We start from the raw sequence: 14727 nt of genomic DNA, 5'->3' as shown, positions 1-14727 counted from the left end.
CAATTTTGAGGGGTTTTCAAGCCTGTAAAAGTGTTTATTCGGGATCCTGATTAAAGATCGTAATTGAACAAATCTTTTCCAAACTTTTCGGAGTTTTCTAAACGTGATTTAAGAATTCGCTCGAAACGAATGATATACACCGGAAATTGTGGAATCTCATAACGCGTGCTTTATTCCAAAGGATAACATAACTTTAAACAAGACCCACCTCCAAAAACTGTTAAGGAAGCAACGAGTTTCTAACATTATGGTGTACACAGTAAGAATTTCGGTAGGCCAAAGAACTAGAGTCGTGATATACGACAAAGCACGAGGTCATTAACCGGGTATATAACTTGCTCAGAGATGTCAACATTACAGTCGCCTGTCAGGCCAGTACTCAATATGAGCACGAACGTCAAAAATCCAGTAGGCTTGGTAGAGAAAATAACGTCTTCCAAAAGATAGAACGGCCGTGAAAAAGAATTAAGGACATTAAGCCATGTGAATAGCCGTCCCTGTCATTTATACAACACAAAAATGCGACGGGAGCTGTAAATGCAATTGTCACAGATGTAAGAAAAAAGCGGTTGTTTCATAATACGCCTCAGGTTCGTGGCAAAACAGTTTTGCGCTGTCTTGTAGAGAATTGTACAGGATCATTTTTGGTTTGAAAGTGTTGCTAATATGTATATGTGTTTATTTGCTATCAAAAATTACGTTGCGTGATATCTGTCACGAACTAAGTAAACAACCAAGCGAGTTTACTTTCACCATGAGCTAGAGGCCCGATTTTATTGCTCACACCAGGAGACCCCTTTTCCATGGTAACGAACGAGCTTTGTATTGCGGTCAGGCGCTCTTTTTCACACATTCCTTTGCACACGTGAAGTGTGTACATTAATCCGGATCTGTCAATTCCTTGTCGATGCTGTGGAGAAATATATTTAATTAATTTGTTGCAGAGATAAATTGGATCAGGCTCTTTTTGGTAAAAACTTGAACTGGCGATACGAATTCGCATAAGCTTACTGAGAGGTCCTTAGTCTCAGGAAGATCGAGTCACTTGTAGACGCAAGCTTTCACGATGCCCTTCTTGGGGAGATCCTCGTAACTACCATGTTGTTTCGCGTTTTCTCTCGATCGTTAGATCGAGAAAAGACATGGTACGCATTGAATGATCGTTTGTGTGGTAAGCAGCCAAGAAAATTCAGCGATGGTTCTTTCTTTCAGCTATTTCCCGATTAATTTCTTCGTGTTAATTTTGCTGATCTGCACGATGAAAATGGCTGCCCTGTCTCAAGCCAGTGGTTCAATAAGCTAAATGGGCAAAAATCTTCTGATCAAGTTTACGTTGGAAGTACATTTGCAGTAGTTGCCTGTAATTTAGTCCTTAGGAACCCGTCAGAATCGGAATTTCTTCGATCAGAAGCCTTCTTGTCGCTGAAGCGGACCATCAACAAGCATGTTTTGAAAGAATCGCACATCGATCACAGGCCCGCTCAGGATTTATGCTGCGTTAGTACAGACAAAGATTCTAAAAGTGATGAAGGAGAAACTCCCCAAGAATTGAAAGAGGAGAAATTATCTTTAGAAAGCAGCTTTCCGGGAAGCCCGCCAAAATGCTCTACTCCACGAAGACAAAGCCCCGCGCGCCAAAATTTGAAATCCCCCTTGACCATGTTCACCCCGGGGGGGGGACTCCCATATGAAACAGACGGGGATGCTCGTCGGAAATTTTGAATTTAACCCCTAAAGGAGACCATCTGGGCGTGGCTCAAGCTTTTTGTGACCCCTAAAGGAGACCAATCTGGGCGTGGCTTAAACAAATTTTGACCACTAAAAGAGACCTCTTAAAAACACACAAATACGACATGCAATGAGTTTTAATGATATAAAGACATAATCATCGAATGCTTTTATCTAATAGTAGTTTTTAAAAGCATTGTCATAAATCTCAAGTTCTTTGCGGAACCCTAAACGAGACCTTAGCGGCTTAAAATGTTGGCGCTTTGCCCGGAACACCCTAAGCGAGACCAAAATCCAAAATTTACACCCCTAAGAGAGACGACGAGCATCCCCGTCTGTTTCATATGGGAGTCCCCCCCCCGGGATGTTCACACGTCTTCTTCAAGTTCCTGTGACGACTCCTCGCAATCTGTTGGATCTGTATCGTCAATTTCTTCGTTATTAAATGGAAAGTTTGGCTCTGCGTATAAGAAGAGAAAGATCAGACAATAGGTGGAAGCTGTAATGGGAAGCGTCGAATCTGTATGTTTAGAGCAGGGAGAAATCTTGAGGGACGTTGTTGCACAAAGCTGCCTGTTTCGGCGTAAGTAAACTTTCAATGGGATCAATGGGAAGGAGGTCATTTGGGATGTGTTTAGTGAAGTAGCGAACGAGCTGGGAGTTCGAAAGGCATTCTGCGAGCTCGTACCTGAGGAGCTGTGGAACCAGCGTGTACAAATGATGTGCCAGATTGGATGTTAATTGCTTCTTTGTAAGCTGGAATCAACAATATCTGACGATTCTTGGCAGATGATCTTAAATCGGACTCGACTTGGAAAAAGCGGGGTGAGTTTAATAGCCACTGACTATTTTTTGTGTTGTTGTTGTTGGTGGTGGTGTCGGTTTTCTTTAAGCTTACTAGAACTATAAAGTAATCCCTCTAACCATAAATAAATGGTGGTCTATTCCATTCAAATGTCCACTCCCATTCCCCCCCAAAAAGTCATTTCCGAGGGGATTGACTGTGACGGTACCTTTGATCTTTGGAACATTTCTGAGGGGTGTAAGAAAAATTGGCTATTTCTGTGGGGGGAGGCAGGGTACTGTGTCAGTACCTTTGATCTTTTTTTCTTTTCTTTTAGAACTCATCGGACACTCCGATCTTGCTTTCCAAAAGCAACGTAAAGGCACTTTGGTCTTTGGTGTTTGATAAAGTTCGAACCCTCTTTGGCATCACCCAAATACAAGATTTTCCTGGTTATGAAGTTTCTCTTGAAAGTGCCCTAACATGGATTATCAGGGAGTTGAGATTACATGGTGTGCAGAAAGAAATAATTGACCTAAGCCTCAAACTTGATGGTAGGCCATTTGCAGGTGAGAACACAGTTATCTTTAGTAAATACAGTGTACCTTATAATATATTTCCAGATTCCTTTATTGTATTTTGCAACAACTGTGTTGCACTTAAGAAAGAAAAACATAGAAACAATTTAAATCATCAGTGAAACTGGGTTACGAATTATGACAGCAAGGGACATACAACAGTGTCCAAATTATTTCTTAACTGTAACTGAAACAAGTTCATCCTAACGAAACCCTGTGATCTTTTATCATGGGTGTAGTCTTGGACTGAAATAACCTTTTTCATCAGTATTCTTAAATATTTACTGTTCCTTATCCATAATTTTCGCTTGAAAGACATTCAGTCATAGACTGAGACGGTGCAGAGATAAAATAATTTAAAGCAGGGTATATAATATAATGGGAGTTTAAAACTTGTTGTCCATATTATTGTTGTCTTGTATTAGGGAGTAAATTTTAGAGAAAATGCATGAGCTTTTTCTTGCGACAAATCAATTAAATACAGGTGACTGTATTAGGTTTGAGGGGGGGGGGGGGGGTAACATCAAAGTGGCGGGGTAGACATAACCAAACACTTTGAACTCTAGGTCATGAAGTGGTGCTTAAATTTTTGAAATTCCTTTTTTTGTTGTTTCCTCTCATTTGTAGGGCGCAGTCAGGTCCTGATGGGTGTAGTCCCCAAAGACACACCATTCCTGTCTAATCAGAGCTGCAAATCACTGCAGTGCCCTTTACCTATTGCTAATTGTAAGGAATACAGGTATGTTGTATTTAAATTTGATTCATTAGTTAAAGGTCAAATGAACCAAAAATTCGACATTTTTTATTTTAGTTCAATTCTAGTGAAATATGTTTAATATGAACCGAATAAACATACTATGAAGTTTCAGCTCAATTGAAGCAAGCATGTCAGAGATATTCGCAATTAAAAATTGTTATTTTTTGGCCCTTATCTTCGTAGAGCGGTCGGAAAAATTGTCGGTAAAAACAGCTTGTGACGTCAATGTTGGTCAGGTGAAAAAAAGCGGGAAATTCAAAACAGTGTTTTTCGAGTCGACTTGGCGCACAAATTGTGGTGGTTTGTGCGGCCATAAACCTGGAAAGAACAAGCAATTTGTCTTCAAAACTTGCAAGCTGTGGTTATTACCTTATTATTTAATTTTCTCGAAGAATACATCATAGTTAAACGGCCTTAAACGACGGCATTAATTTCCTTGCGCTGTACTGGAAATGTGGGTGCCTAGGTCCGATTTTTTTCAAGATGTATTCACAAAATGTGTTCACATAGAGAAGTTTCTGGATATATAAGGTCCGGAGCTCCACTGTGGACACAAAAACAAAATATCTTTGTATAATGATTTGCCCAAAGAAATTCACGTTTGCCCACAATGTGTAGTCATTGAACTTTGTCGCACTCGAGCTGATATTTTAAAACCCACGCTCGATCGGACACTTGTGCTTCGCAGAACACTAAATTATAAACAAAATCCTCAATGTAGAAGTTCTGGCGTTGATATGTGGGCACAAAAAGAGTTCATCTTTATCTAGCAAAATCTTCCCCAAAATCGGTTTCAAAGCAATTACATTTTTTTAAACTTGATCGTTTCGCGCAGATAAAGTTTGCTTTGTGTTGTCACGTTGAACATGCATAACACTTCTCAAAAACCAAGTAAGATTTCCTTCAAACAAAGTTGACTTCTCTCCAGTTATGTATATGATTTAATTACCGACTGAGGTCACTTTAAGGACCGTAGACGCCGCTTTAAGCTCGCAAAGAGAGGCGACAAGTAAAGAACAATTCCATCATGCATAAAATTCAGCTTAAGTGAACTAAAAAAAGCTTCAATAAGGTTGCAAAACAACAAATTTCCACTCAAAAAACATAAGGCTTAAGGCTCCTATACCTGCTGACAATGAAGAAGTGAATTTTCTGTGCGAAATAACCTACCTAAAGATCTTATTTCAAAAGATCAGTTGCAAGCTTCGCACCCAAGCCATGATTCACCATTTAGCTATTTTTAAAAACTGGTCCATGCGAGGGTCTTCATTCAAGCAAATTAAACTCAGCAAATTGAATCATTAGAAAGTACAGAAAACTGCACATAAGGGTTTGTTTTGCTCGCTTCAGTCAAATCCAGCTCCAGCAATTGTTTACGGGCAAAGAGTCAACTGTTTTGAGGCCACTGCCTGCAGTTGACGTTCTCAGCTACTTCATAGCGAGTGAAAAGGAAAATTTGCGTACAGAAAGAAAACAAAACTACGTACCTAAAAATGAAAAAGAAAACAAAATACTCTGACTATTATTACTTGAGCAACGGAAAAGTGATCAAAGTAGTCTGTTCTTCTCGAATAAGCTTGCTAGCCTTCTATAGTTCCGAGGAAGTTTTAAGCGCTCAAGTTTATTCACTCGCAAGCGTTAGCATTACGGTTCTTTGACATTAGACAAGGATAAAGCTGGTTCTGCAAAGGTAAATGAATCTGGGCATGTAAAAAACTAACCGTAACAACTAATAACAGAATACAAGCGGGTTTTAATTCAACCCGGCGAAAGAAGGCGAAGCACTAGACACAAAATCAATTCACAAATCGAATGCACAATTGTCAGAAAAATACAAACCTCTTTGGAAATGTTCAAAACGTTTTATTCCTCCTCAGACTGACGGAATGATCTGTTTTTACTCTAACATTGGTTAATGTTCTGAATCCAAAGTAATTTTCAAGTGACAAAAAAACAACAACGACAACAAAAACAAAAAGCCTTTACAAGGAGCAAACGTTCACACCTCGTGTATTTCATTCAGTCTCAGTCAGAACTCTCACAGAACGAGACAAACAAACAGGCGATAAGGGATGCGCAGAACGTTTTTCTGCCCTGAAAGACCAACATTGACGTCATAGTCTCCAGTCTATCACGCGGCCATTTCAGAAACGTTTTCGTGAAGCCCTTGCGAAATGAATTCCCAGAGTTCTGGGAATTCCTAGGAATTCCTAGGAATTCCAATTTATTCCAAGATATGCAAATGAGCAAAGATAAAAAACCTTGGAATACTTGGGAATGGGTTAAAACACCAGTGGGAATTTTTGGGAATTCCTAGGAATTCCCAATAATTCCAAGTTTGAAGGATACTGTCTTTGGAACTTATGGGAATTATTGGGAATTGCTAAAACACCAATGAGAATTTGTGGGAATTCCTAGGAATTCTCAATAATTCCAAGTCATTTTTAACTTGGAAACACTGGCTTCATTTTTAGGAAAAACGATAACTGTTCAAAGGTAATAAAAGGCGTAAAAAATTTTAATAATCATTTCTTTAATTGCCTATAACAACAAGGATTTCTTGACATTAACCAGCATCTATATACAACATTTATTGCGACTTAAATCTTTAAAAAAAATTATCAACAATAAGCACGATACTGAAAGCTTATTCAAAGTGCCACTTCTCGTACCTGAGCTTTCCAAACATGTCCACAACACGTTTTTCATTGCGGCTTTGCCTAATAAAAGGTCATCGCTTCTTGAAAAAACAATACGAAATTTTCCTCTCGCTGCTTATACCTCAAAAGCGTTGGAATATTTTATTCAGCTCTGAAAACGACCGCTTTTTTCAACTTGATCATCATCGAGCAAAATCATCCGCCATGTTTGAGCTATATTGGTTACCAGTCTCCCCACTAAGTGAATTGCGTCATCACGTGCGCCTTTTGAACCAATGGAAAAGTGTGAAATGAAGTTCCGTTTGGTGAGTTCAAATTCACGCGGACTTTCATTAGCAAGAACACAAGTATTTTGCATCCGAAATTGACGTTATTTTAAACGCGGATTGTTCATTTATTTTGTTGTTGACACATGAAACGTGCTTCCAGTCATGTCCAAGAACGATAAGTCAGCTGGATTGTGAAAGGTAAAGGTACGTTCCTGCTTTGTAATGTGTCTTCTGATGGTAACCACGTACTCAAATAATGAAGCTGGAGATCAAAGTGAAATTATAGATCGTTCCGATTGTGGCTGGCCTCCCGTAGTACATACAACAAGAGGAGTTGCTAACAATCAACACGAACGTCCCAAACGTAGTTTATTCACAGGTCCTCGGTACAACACATTCTTTTTACTCCTTAGTTCTTGGATCCTGAGTCCCGAGATAACAATCTGACATGACAAATACATGATAGGCTAAATACGTGATTCGTAAGTACTAAACTTCAAAATGTCGTGTGAAATACTCTCTTGGGATTTTCCGTAAAATGTTCTTTTAACAGTTCTTACCGTTTAGGCCGTATAATGTCCGATGGATGGCGATAACTATCCAAAAACTTGAACAACACGAGAAAGGGCTAACATGGCGGCCGCTTACTAAAATCTGGTGCGGCTGCTAAGCTTTTACAACATACCGCTGACTGCGCAGCGCTGCAGTCACATGGCTCCCCTAATTGTTGCCTAACAATTACTTAAGTTAATGTCCATACTAGACAGTTAAACAAAACAAATGTTCATAAAGGCGGTCACTTGTGTCTTCTACACCTGTCGGGGCGACTTCACTGAGTAGTTGGCTCCTCGTTGGGGAATTCCTCGGTCTCCCTGCTGCTATCACCAACATCCGCTTCATCTGCAGAGGGTACCAGTAAGACTAATTTGTGGATTGGTCTATCCAGGAACGTAGATGGCTTTCGACGTCTGCCTTGGTTGTCAAGTTCTCCATCAGCTTTCACAATTTTGACTTTTCTGATACATCCGTCTTCGCTAGGGTAGACTTCTACGACTCTAGCGAGTGGCCATTGGTTACGTGGTCCTTCGTCTTCCTTGGATACGACTACATCTCCAACTGATAGATTTCGCTTTGGATACATCCACTTGTTACGAGCCTGCAGGCTATGAAGAAACTCACGGCGCCATCTAAGCCAAAATTCGTTCGCGAGATATTGTACTCGGCGCCACTACTTGCGGGAATATAGATCTGCTCGCTGGAACCTTCCAGGCGGTGGAAGTACAACTTTAGCTTTCAAGGTAAGTAAATGACTGGGCGTAAGTGGTTCTGGTGCCTCTGGGTCATTTAAGTCGTTCGTAGACAAGGGTCTGGAATTAACAATACACTCTGCTTCAGTCATGAAGGTTCTGAACGCTTCGTCGTCCAACTGTGTGCCAGCGCTCAGAAGTAACGTCTCCAGTGCACTACGAACAGTTCGGATTAACCTTTCCCATGTGCCACCCATGTGGCTGGCATGAGGTACATTCATCTGAAATGGTATCCAATCACATCCGTTCTCCACTAAGTACTCTTGCACCCGGTTCTGATCCAGTTCTTCTAAGGCAGCTTTTAGCTCATTCCTCGCTCCTACAAAGTTTGTACCCTGATCACAGCGGAGCTGTCTGACTGGACCGCGTCGGTTGAGGAAGCGACTAAGTGCGTTGATGAAGGAACTGGTACTTAACGAGTTGGCTGTCTCCAAGTGTACACCTCTGCTGGCCATACAGGTAAAAATAACTCCGTAACGTTTAACTTCACTCCTCTTTTCCTTGATCGGGAAAGGTCCAAAGAAATCTACAGCACAATACGAGAAGGGGGCCGAAGGTTCAACTCGATCCACAGGCAAATCGGCCATCTTCTGAATTTGCAGGGGGCCGCGCATTTTTCTGCATGTAACACACTTGGAAATACAATTTGACACTGCTGACGATCCACCAACAACCCAGTAGCCTCTCTGGCGCAACTCATTTTGGGTGATACCTCGTCCCATGTGGTTCACTTTGGCATGCCAGAATCGAATCAGCAAATCTGTAATATGACTTTTACGAGGAAGTATCACAGGATGCTTCGTTGCAAATGGAAGGTTAGCTCGTCTCACGCGGCCACCAACGCGGATAACACCGTTTTCATCGAGAAATGGATCCAAACGATATAAGCAACTAGACTTCTTGACGGCTAGATTTCTTTCTCTTGCGATCTTTCTAGTAGTAAGCTCTCCAACTTCCTTAAGTTCCTTTAAAACTTGCATCTCGTCATGTAAATGTTCACGTTGAACAACCTTAAGAACTTCCCTCTCTGCTGCGTGAAGTTCTGTAAGTGTGACTGATACCTTCGGTAATGGTCTGATGCTCTCACCATCCGTTTGTCTCGTCAACTTCACTTCTCTACTTGCCAGTTTGCTCTTCAGTCGTAGACACAAAGCTATTGCCTTCAGCACATGCTGCCAGCTTGACATGTGGCGCAAACGGCTTGACGTTAACGGTTCAGGGGCTTGAGTAGCTCTGCTCTCTACACGAGATGTGAAAACGGCTGCTTTCCTTACTTCAGGATCACTTTCGGTCACTTGAAATTCTTCTATCTTCTCAGGCTGGAAAGTTCCACTCTTCCAAAGAAATAAGGGTCCAGTTAGCCAGTTGGTTCCTTGTAATAACTGTGACGCTGTAAAGCCTCGCGAGGCATGGTCAGCAGGATTAAGTTCAGTGCTGACATACAACCAAGAACTCGGGTTAGTGACGTCACGAAACTGCTGCACACGATTTGCCACATACACATGAAACCTCTTAGCTTCGTTGTTAACATAACCAAGGACGATTTTGCTGTCTGTCCAGAAATGTTCCTTAATGTCCGTGTAAGACAATTCTCGACGAAGAAATTCACTCACGTTTGCTGAAACAGTAGCTGCAGCCAATTCTAGCCTCGGCACAGTGATTTGCTTTAACGGGGCCACTCTAGATTTCCCAATGACAAGGGAACAGTACGCCTTGTCCTCCACATTGATTAGTCGAAGGTACGAGCACTGTCCATAACCCTCTACACTAGCATCTGAGAAATGATGCAACTCGCTGGCTTTGACCTGCCCAAAGTTCTCCGGCTTAAAACAACGTTGAATTTGCAGCTGATCGAGATTCAGAACATCCTGACGCCATTTCTCCCAATGAGTATACAAACTCTCTGGAATTGGGCTGTCCCAATCAAGCTTGTCTCGGCACATTTGCTGCAAAACTTGTTTTCCTTTCAAGGTAACTGGGGCAACGAAACCACTAGGATCGTAGATTGAACTGATTGTGGAAAGTACGCCACGTCGCGTTAGGGGACGGTCACGCAGCTCGATGCGGAATTGAAAACTGTCATTCTCAATGCACCACACTACTCCTAAGGCACGTTCTAAGGGCAGTGGATCAACCTTCAAGTCTAGCTCCTTTAATCCTTTGGCGCGATCTTCGGCCGGAATCTGTTCAAGAACTTCTCTTTTGTTTGATGAAATTTTGTGCAGTCTCAGGCCGGCCTTGGCGCAAATGCCTTGACTTGCTTTTATCAGTGTAACAGCTCGCTCCACGGTAGGGACTGATTTTAGTCCATCATCCACATAAAAGTCCTGTCGTATAAACTCAGCAGCTTCTTCACCAAACTCTTTCTTCCCATCATCTGCTGCTCTCTTCAGACCAAAATTTGCGCAGCCAGGTGAACTACCAGCACCGAAAAGATGAACCTTCATCCTATACTCAGTCACTTCATTTGCAGGATTCCCATCCTTCCACCACAAAAAGCGCAGGAGATCTCTGTGTTCCTCTGACACCATAAACTGATGAAACATACTCTTAATGTCAGTCATAAACGCAACATTTTCTTGTCTGAATCTGCACAGGATCCCCAGAAGAGTGTTCATGAGGTCGGGTCCTTGTAACAAGTGATCGTTCAGGGACACCCCTTCATACTGGGCCGAACAATCAAAAACAACCCTGATCTGGTCTGGTTTTTTTGGGTGGTAAACACCGGTGTGTGGTACATAGTTAACCATTCCATCCTGAACTCCATGGCGGTCCGGTGGTACCTCTTCTGCACACAAAGCAATCACATCTTTCATGAATAAGCGATAATCTTCCAGAAACTTGGGGTTTCTCTTAAACCTTGCTAAAAGTTGGTGCCATCTCTTGACAGCTAGTTCGCGGTTGAAGGGTAGAGACGGTTTGTCTGTCTTCAAAGGGAGAGGCATCTCGTAGTGCCCATCCGATCTCTTCACAATACCATTCTCAAGGATGTTGAGGAATCTCCTGTCTTCAGCTGAACAGGGCTTGGTATTTGCAGAACTTTCTGTAAAGTCTGACTCAAGAATCTTAATAATCTTCTGTGGGTTGATAATCTCTTTCACCTTTGTCGTAAAGGCAAAGTGTTCATGGGTTTCTTTGACCATCACCTTGTTGCACACTCCTTCCTTATGGTTGGCTTCACCTGTAGATTTGCACACCTTGCCGATTATACCCCACCCCATTAAAGATCTTTGGCCGTAAGGGTCGTCTTCACCTCCCACTAGGACTTCTCTGGGTCTGACGATACTAGGGCAATTATTGCCAATCAGCAAGGAGATTTCCACACTTGGATTGTAGGGCATGAGCTCGTCAGCAATAGGACACAGATGTTCCCATTTCCGGGCAACACTGGCTTTTGGAATCTGCGACCGACTGGCTGGGATGATATCTCGCTTGAACATCATGGGTAGCTTCACAGCATGCTCCCTTCTAAAATCCAACACCTCAACTCCACAAATACGGTTGCTTGGTACATGTACATTTCTCTCTTGCACTGTTGTCAGCAGCAAGTCGGTTGGTGGGCCTTGCAAGTCCAATTTTTCACACAAACTTTGCGACACAAAACTCACATTGGACTGGTCATCTAGCACTGCATATTGTAAGACTTCTTTACTGGGTTGGCTAACTTGTCTAACCCAAACAGGTACAATCATGGCATGATCCGAGCCGCCCTCTTGCTCTGGGATGGTACAAACATTTGTACAGTTCGTAATACTTTCCTTGGGAGTTTTCTGAATATGGAGACATGTAGGGTGATTTCCAGAACACGTGCGACATTTAAGTCTGTTCTTACAGGAGGATACTTGATGTTGACTGCTAGAGGCACATCCAAGACAAAGAAATTTCTTATAGAAGAAGTCCTTCCTTTCCTTGTGCGGCTTCTCTGCAAACTTTTTACACTCGTCTAGCTGATGTTCTTCCTTGCAAAACAGACATACTTCGGTCTTTTTCTTCTCGCTCCTCCCTTGCGAACAGGTTGGGGGTCTCTCCTTTTCACCTTGACCCTGGGCAGTCACGTTCTTGCTTGGATCCAATACATGAGTTTCGAAGGAAAAGGCCTCCTCGCCTTTTGGTGAGCGTCTGAATGGTCCTCTAGGCCTAACAAACTCTTTGGTTTTGGACAGCTCCTCAAGTTCGGGAATGTTCGCTCTCTCTGCACACTCTTTCACAAATGAAGCAAATTCAGAGAAGGTAGGGTAAGTACCATTTCCTTTTGAGACTCTACACTGTTGTACTATTCCTCTCCACTTATTCTGAATTTGAAATGGCAACTTGTTTAGAGTTTTAACGTTCTCCTTCGCAAAGTCTAAGACAGCAAGACTAGGAGTAGTTTCTCTGGCGGCAATTATCTTTTGCAGGAAGTCAGAAAGATCTCTTAGGGCCTCCGCATCTCTTACGCCAATCTTAGGCCAGTTCTCCAGTTTGTTCATAAAGGCTGTCCCTACTACATTGCAGTTACCATACCTTTCCTTTAACAACTTTCTCGCAGACTGATAGGCATCTTCAGTACCAATTAACATATACTGATCAACAACTTGTTTGGGCTTTCCTGAGATGTACTGATGTAGGAAGTTCAATTTTGTCTGCGCGTCCATTGGTTTGGAATCAATAAGGGCACTGAAGGAACTGTTCCATGTAGGATACTCCAAAGGATCTCCACTAAAAACTGGGATTGAAATCTTAGGCAGTTGCCCTGAGATTGCTAGTTGCCTGTTCACTAGGTTCTGCTCCATAGTAGCTGCCACCAACATACTACTTGTTTCCACTAATTTGTCCATACACTTTTCTAAGATGACAGAGTGTGGTTGAAAGGGTGTGGCACTGGGGCTTAACGTACTGTGCACTCCATTTTCTACACGCGGAAGACTGAAAGTGGGTTGGGCTCCACTTAACTGAGTTGAAGAGTAGATAGGTTCTTGCTGACCAGGAGAGAGATCACTCTTACTTGTGACTGGAATTGAATTAAGGAATTTGTCCATGTCCTTGACTTTATCAGCGGGGGGAATCGAGTTTAGATCCTGATCATCAAACAGTTCTACTTTATCTGCTGACATGCATACATTAAGCTTTGCTTGATTCTGAGCAAGTTCACTTTGTAATCTTAGCTCTTCCAACTTTCTTTCTTGTTCTAATTTGGTCAACTCAGTCTTTCTGTGTTCTAATCTCAGTAACCGTTCCTTCTCTATATAGGCCAGTTTAGCCTTTAAGGCAGCTTCCTCCTTTTGTAACTGAAACCTATCTTCTTCAACATTATCATTGGAACTTATTTTTGACCTACTACTTTTCTTGGATGCTCGACTGGACCTTTTGGATGCTTCAGAGATTGAATCATCCACGTGGTGTTCGACAAATTCCAGAAACTTTATCTCTGATCTAATGTCACACTCAAAATTTGACCATTCTCTGCCAACTTGATCAACCATTCTTTCAATATTTTCCACATTCTCATCTGGGTTCGCAAAAACCTTAATCTCTTCAACCATGTCTTGAAATTCGCAATACAAAATCTGAGCTTCGCTGAATTCTTTCTTAAATTCTACTAGTTTAGTTGACTGACCTCGCTTCAGTAGAGTACCTCTCATTCGCTTCACCAGTTCACATTTCTTAGTTTTCAAGTTACTTGTTTTCAAGTTGAGTTGATACGTATACCCTTTCTCCGTCAGGAAACGCTTCCTTGATTCATCAGTTTCTTCTTCCAGCGCCACATTGACCTGGTCTTCGGGTCTTGCTTCTTTGTTGACGGACATGACTGCTACACGAAGATCGTCAAACGATTGTTATTGTGGCTGGCCTCCCGTAGTACATACAACAAGAGGAGTTGCTAACAATCAACACGAACGTCCCAAACGTAGTTTATTCACAGGTCCTCGGTACAACACATTCTTTTTACTCCTTAGTTCTTGGATCCTGAGTCCCGAGATAACAATCTGACATGACAAATACATGATAGGCTAAATACGTGATTCGTAAGTACTAAACTTCAAAATGTCGTGTGAAATACTCTCTTGGGATTTTCCGTAAAATGTTCTTTTAACAGTTCTTACCGTTTAGGCCGTATAATGTCCGATGGATGGCGATAACTATCCAAAAACTTGAACAACACGAGAAAGGGCTAACATGGCGGCCGCTTACTAAAATCTGGTGCGGCTGCTAAGCTTTTACAACATACCGCTGACTGCGCAGCGCTGCAGTCACACCGATATATGAACACGAAACTTCAAGATGGCATGGAAAACCATTTATTGGTTCCTTTTTGTTTACTGGAGACATAACTATAGTCGTTGTTGCAAATGGTTGATGGAATTCTACATGAATAAGCTAATACTCGATCAGATTCTGGCGGATTTAATACAGTAGAACCTGGCTAACTCGAACTCGGATAACTCGAATTCCCCGCTAAGTCGAACTAAATTTGCTTTCTCTTGATCAAGATTTCACTGAAATTTACCCCGATAACTCGAATTCCCCACATAAAATCGAACTATTTTTCGTTTCCCTTTAGAGTTCGAGTCACCGCCGGGGTTCTACTGTAGTCATGGACAAGTATGTTTAAACGCCATGTACTACAAGTATTTTAGTTTCCAGTTCATTATTTTGTTCTCAGT

General features: G+C 41.9%; 2 protein-coding genes across 2 annotated transcripts; both read right to left on the bottom strand.

Moving 5' to 3' along the window:
• Window positions 1-7134: 7134 nt before the first annotated feature.
• Window positions 7135-9064, bottom strand: LOC140946788 (uncharacterized). The gene is made up of 2 exons (XM_073395900.1): window positions 7337-9064; window positions 7135-7219 (listed from the first exon to the last, which is right to left on the bottom strand). Exon 1 carries the CDS (start codon window positions 9061-9063, stop codon window positions 8005-8007), a length of 1059 nt encoding a protein of 352 aa, XP_073252001.1. The 5' UTR covers window position 9064; the 3' UTR covers window positions 7135-7219; window positions 7337-8004.
• A 135-nt stretch (window positions 9065-9199) lies between these two features.
• LOC140926374 (uncharacterized) lies at window positions 9200-14311 on the bottom strand. Its single transcript, XM_073376129.1, has 3 exons — window positions 14167-14311; window positions 9358-14049; window positions 9200-9262 (listed from the first exon to the last, which is right to left on the bottom strand). The coding sequence occupies exons 2-3, from the start codon at window positions 13867-13869 to the stop codon at window positions 9200-9202; spliced, it is 4575 nt and encodes a 1524-aa protein (XP_073232230.1). The 5' UTR covers window positions 13870-14049; window positions 14167-14311.
• Window positions 14312-14727: the final 416 nt, after the last annotated feature.

Source organism: Porites lutea, chromosome 1 (genome assembly GCF_958299795.1).
Source record: "Porites lutea chromosome 1, jaPorLute2.1, whole genome shotgun sequence".
Taxonomy (NCBI): Eukaryota; Metazoa; Cnidaria; class Anthozoa; order Scleractinia; family Poritidae; genus Porites; species Porites lutea.
The sequence above is the reverse complement of the archived record's forward strand: the minus strand, read 5'-3'. Positions and strand labels throughout refer to the sequence as shown.

Bases quoted from the DNA above. Each gene is read 5' to 3' on its own strand.
- LOC140946788 (XM_073395900.1), bottom strand. From the start codon at position 9,063: ATGCAAGTTTTAAAGGAACTTAAGGAAGTTGGAGAGCTTACTACTAGA.
- LOC140926374 (XM_073376129.1), bottom strand. From the start codon at position 13,869: ATGTCCGTCAACAAAGAAGCAAGACCCGAAGACCAGGTCAATGTGGCG. The intron at 9,263-9,357 runs GTAAGGAAAGCA...CCACATGTCAAG, and splicing joins TGACCGAAAGTGATCCTGAA to CTGGCAGCATGTGCTGAAGG.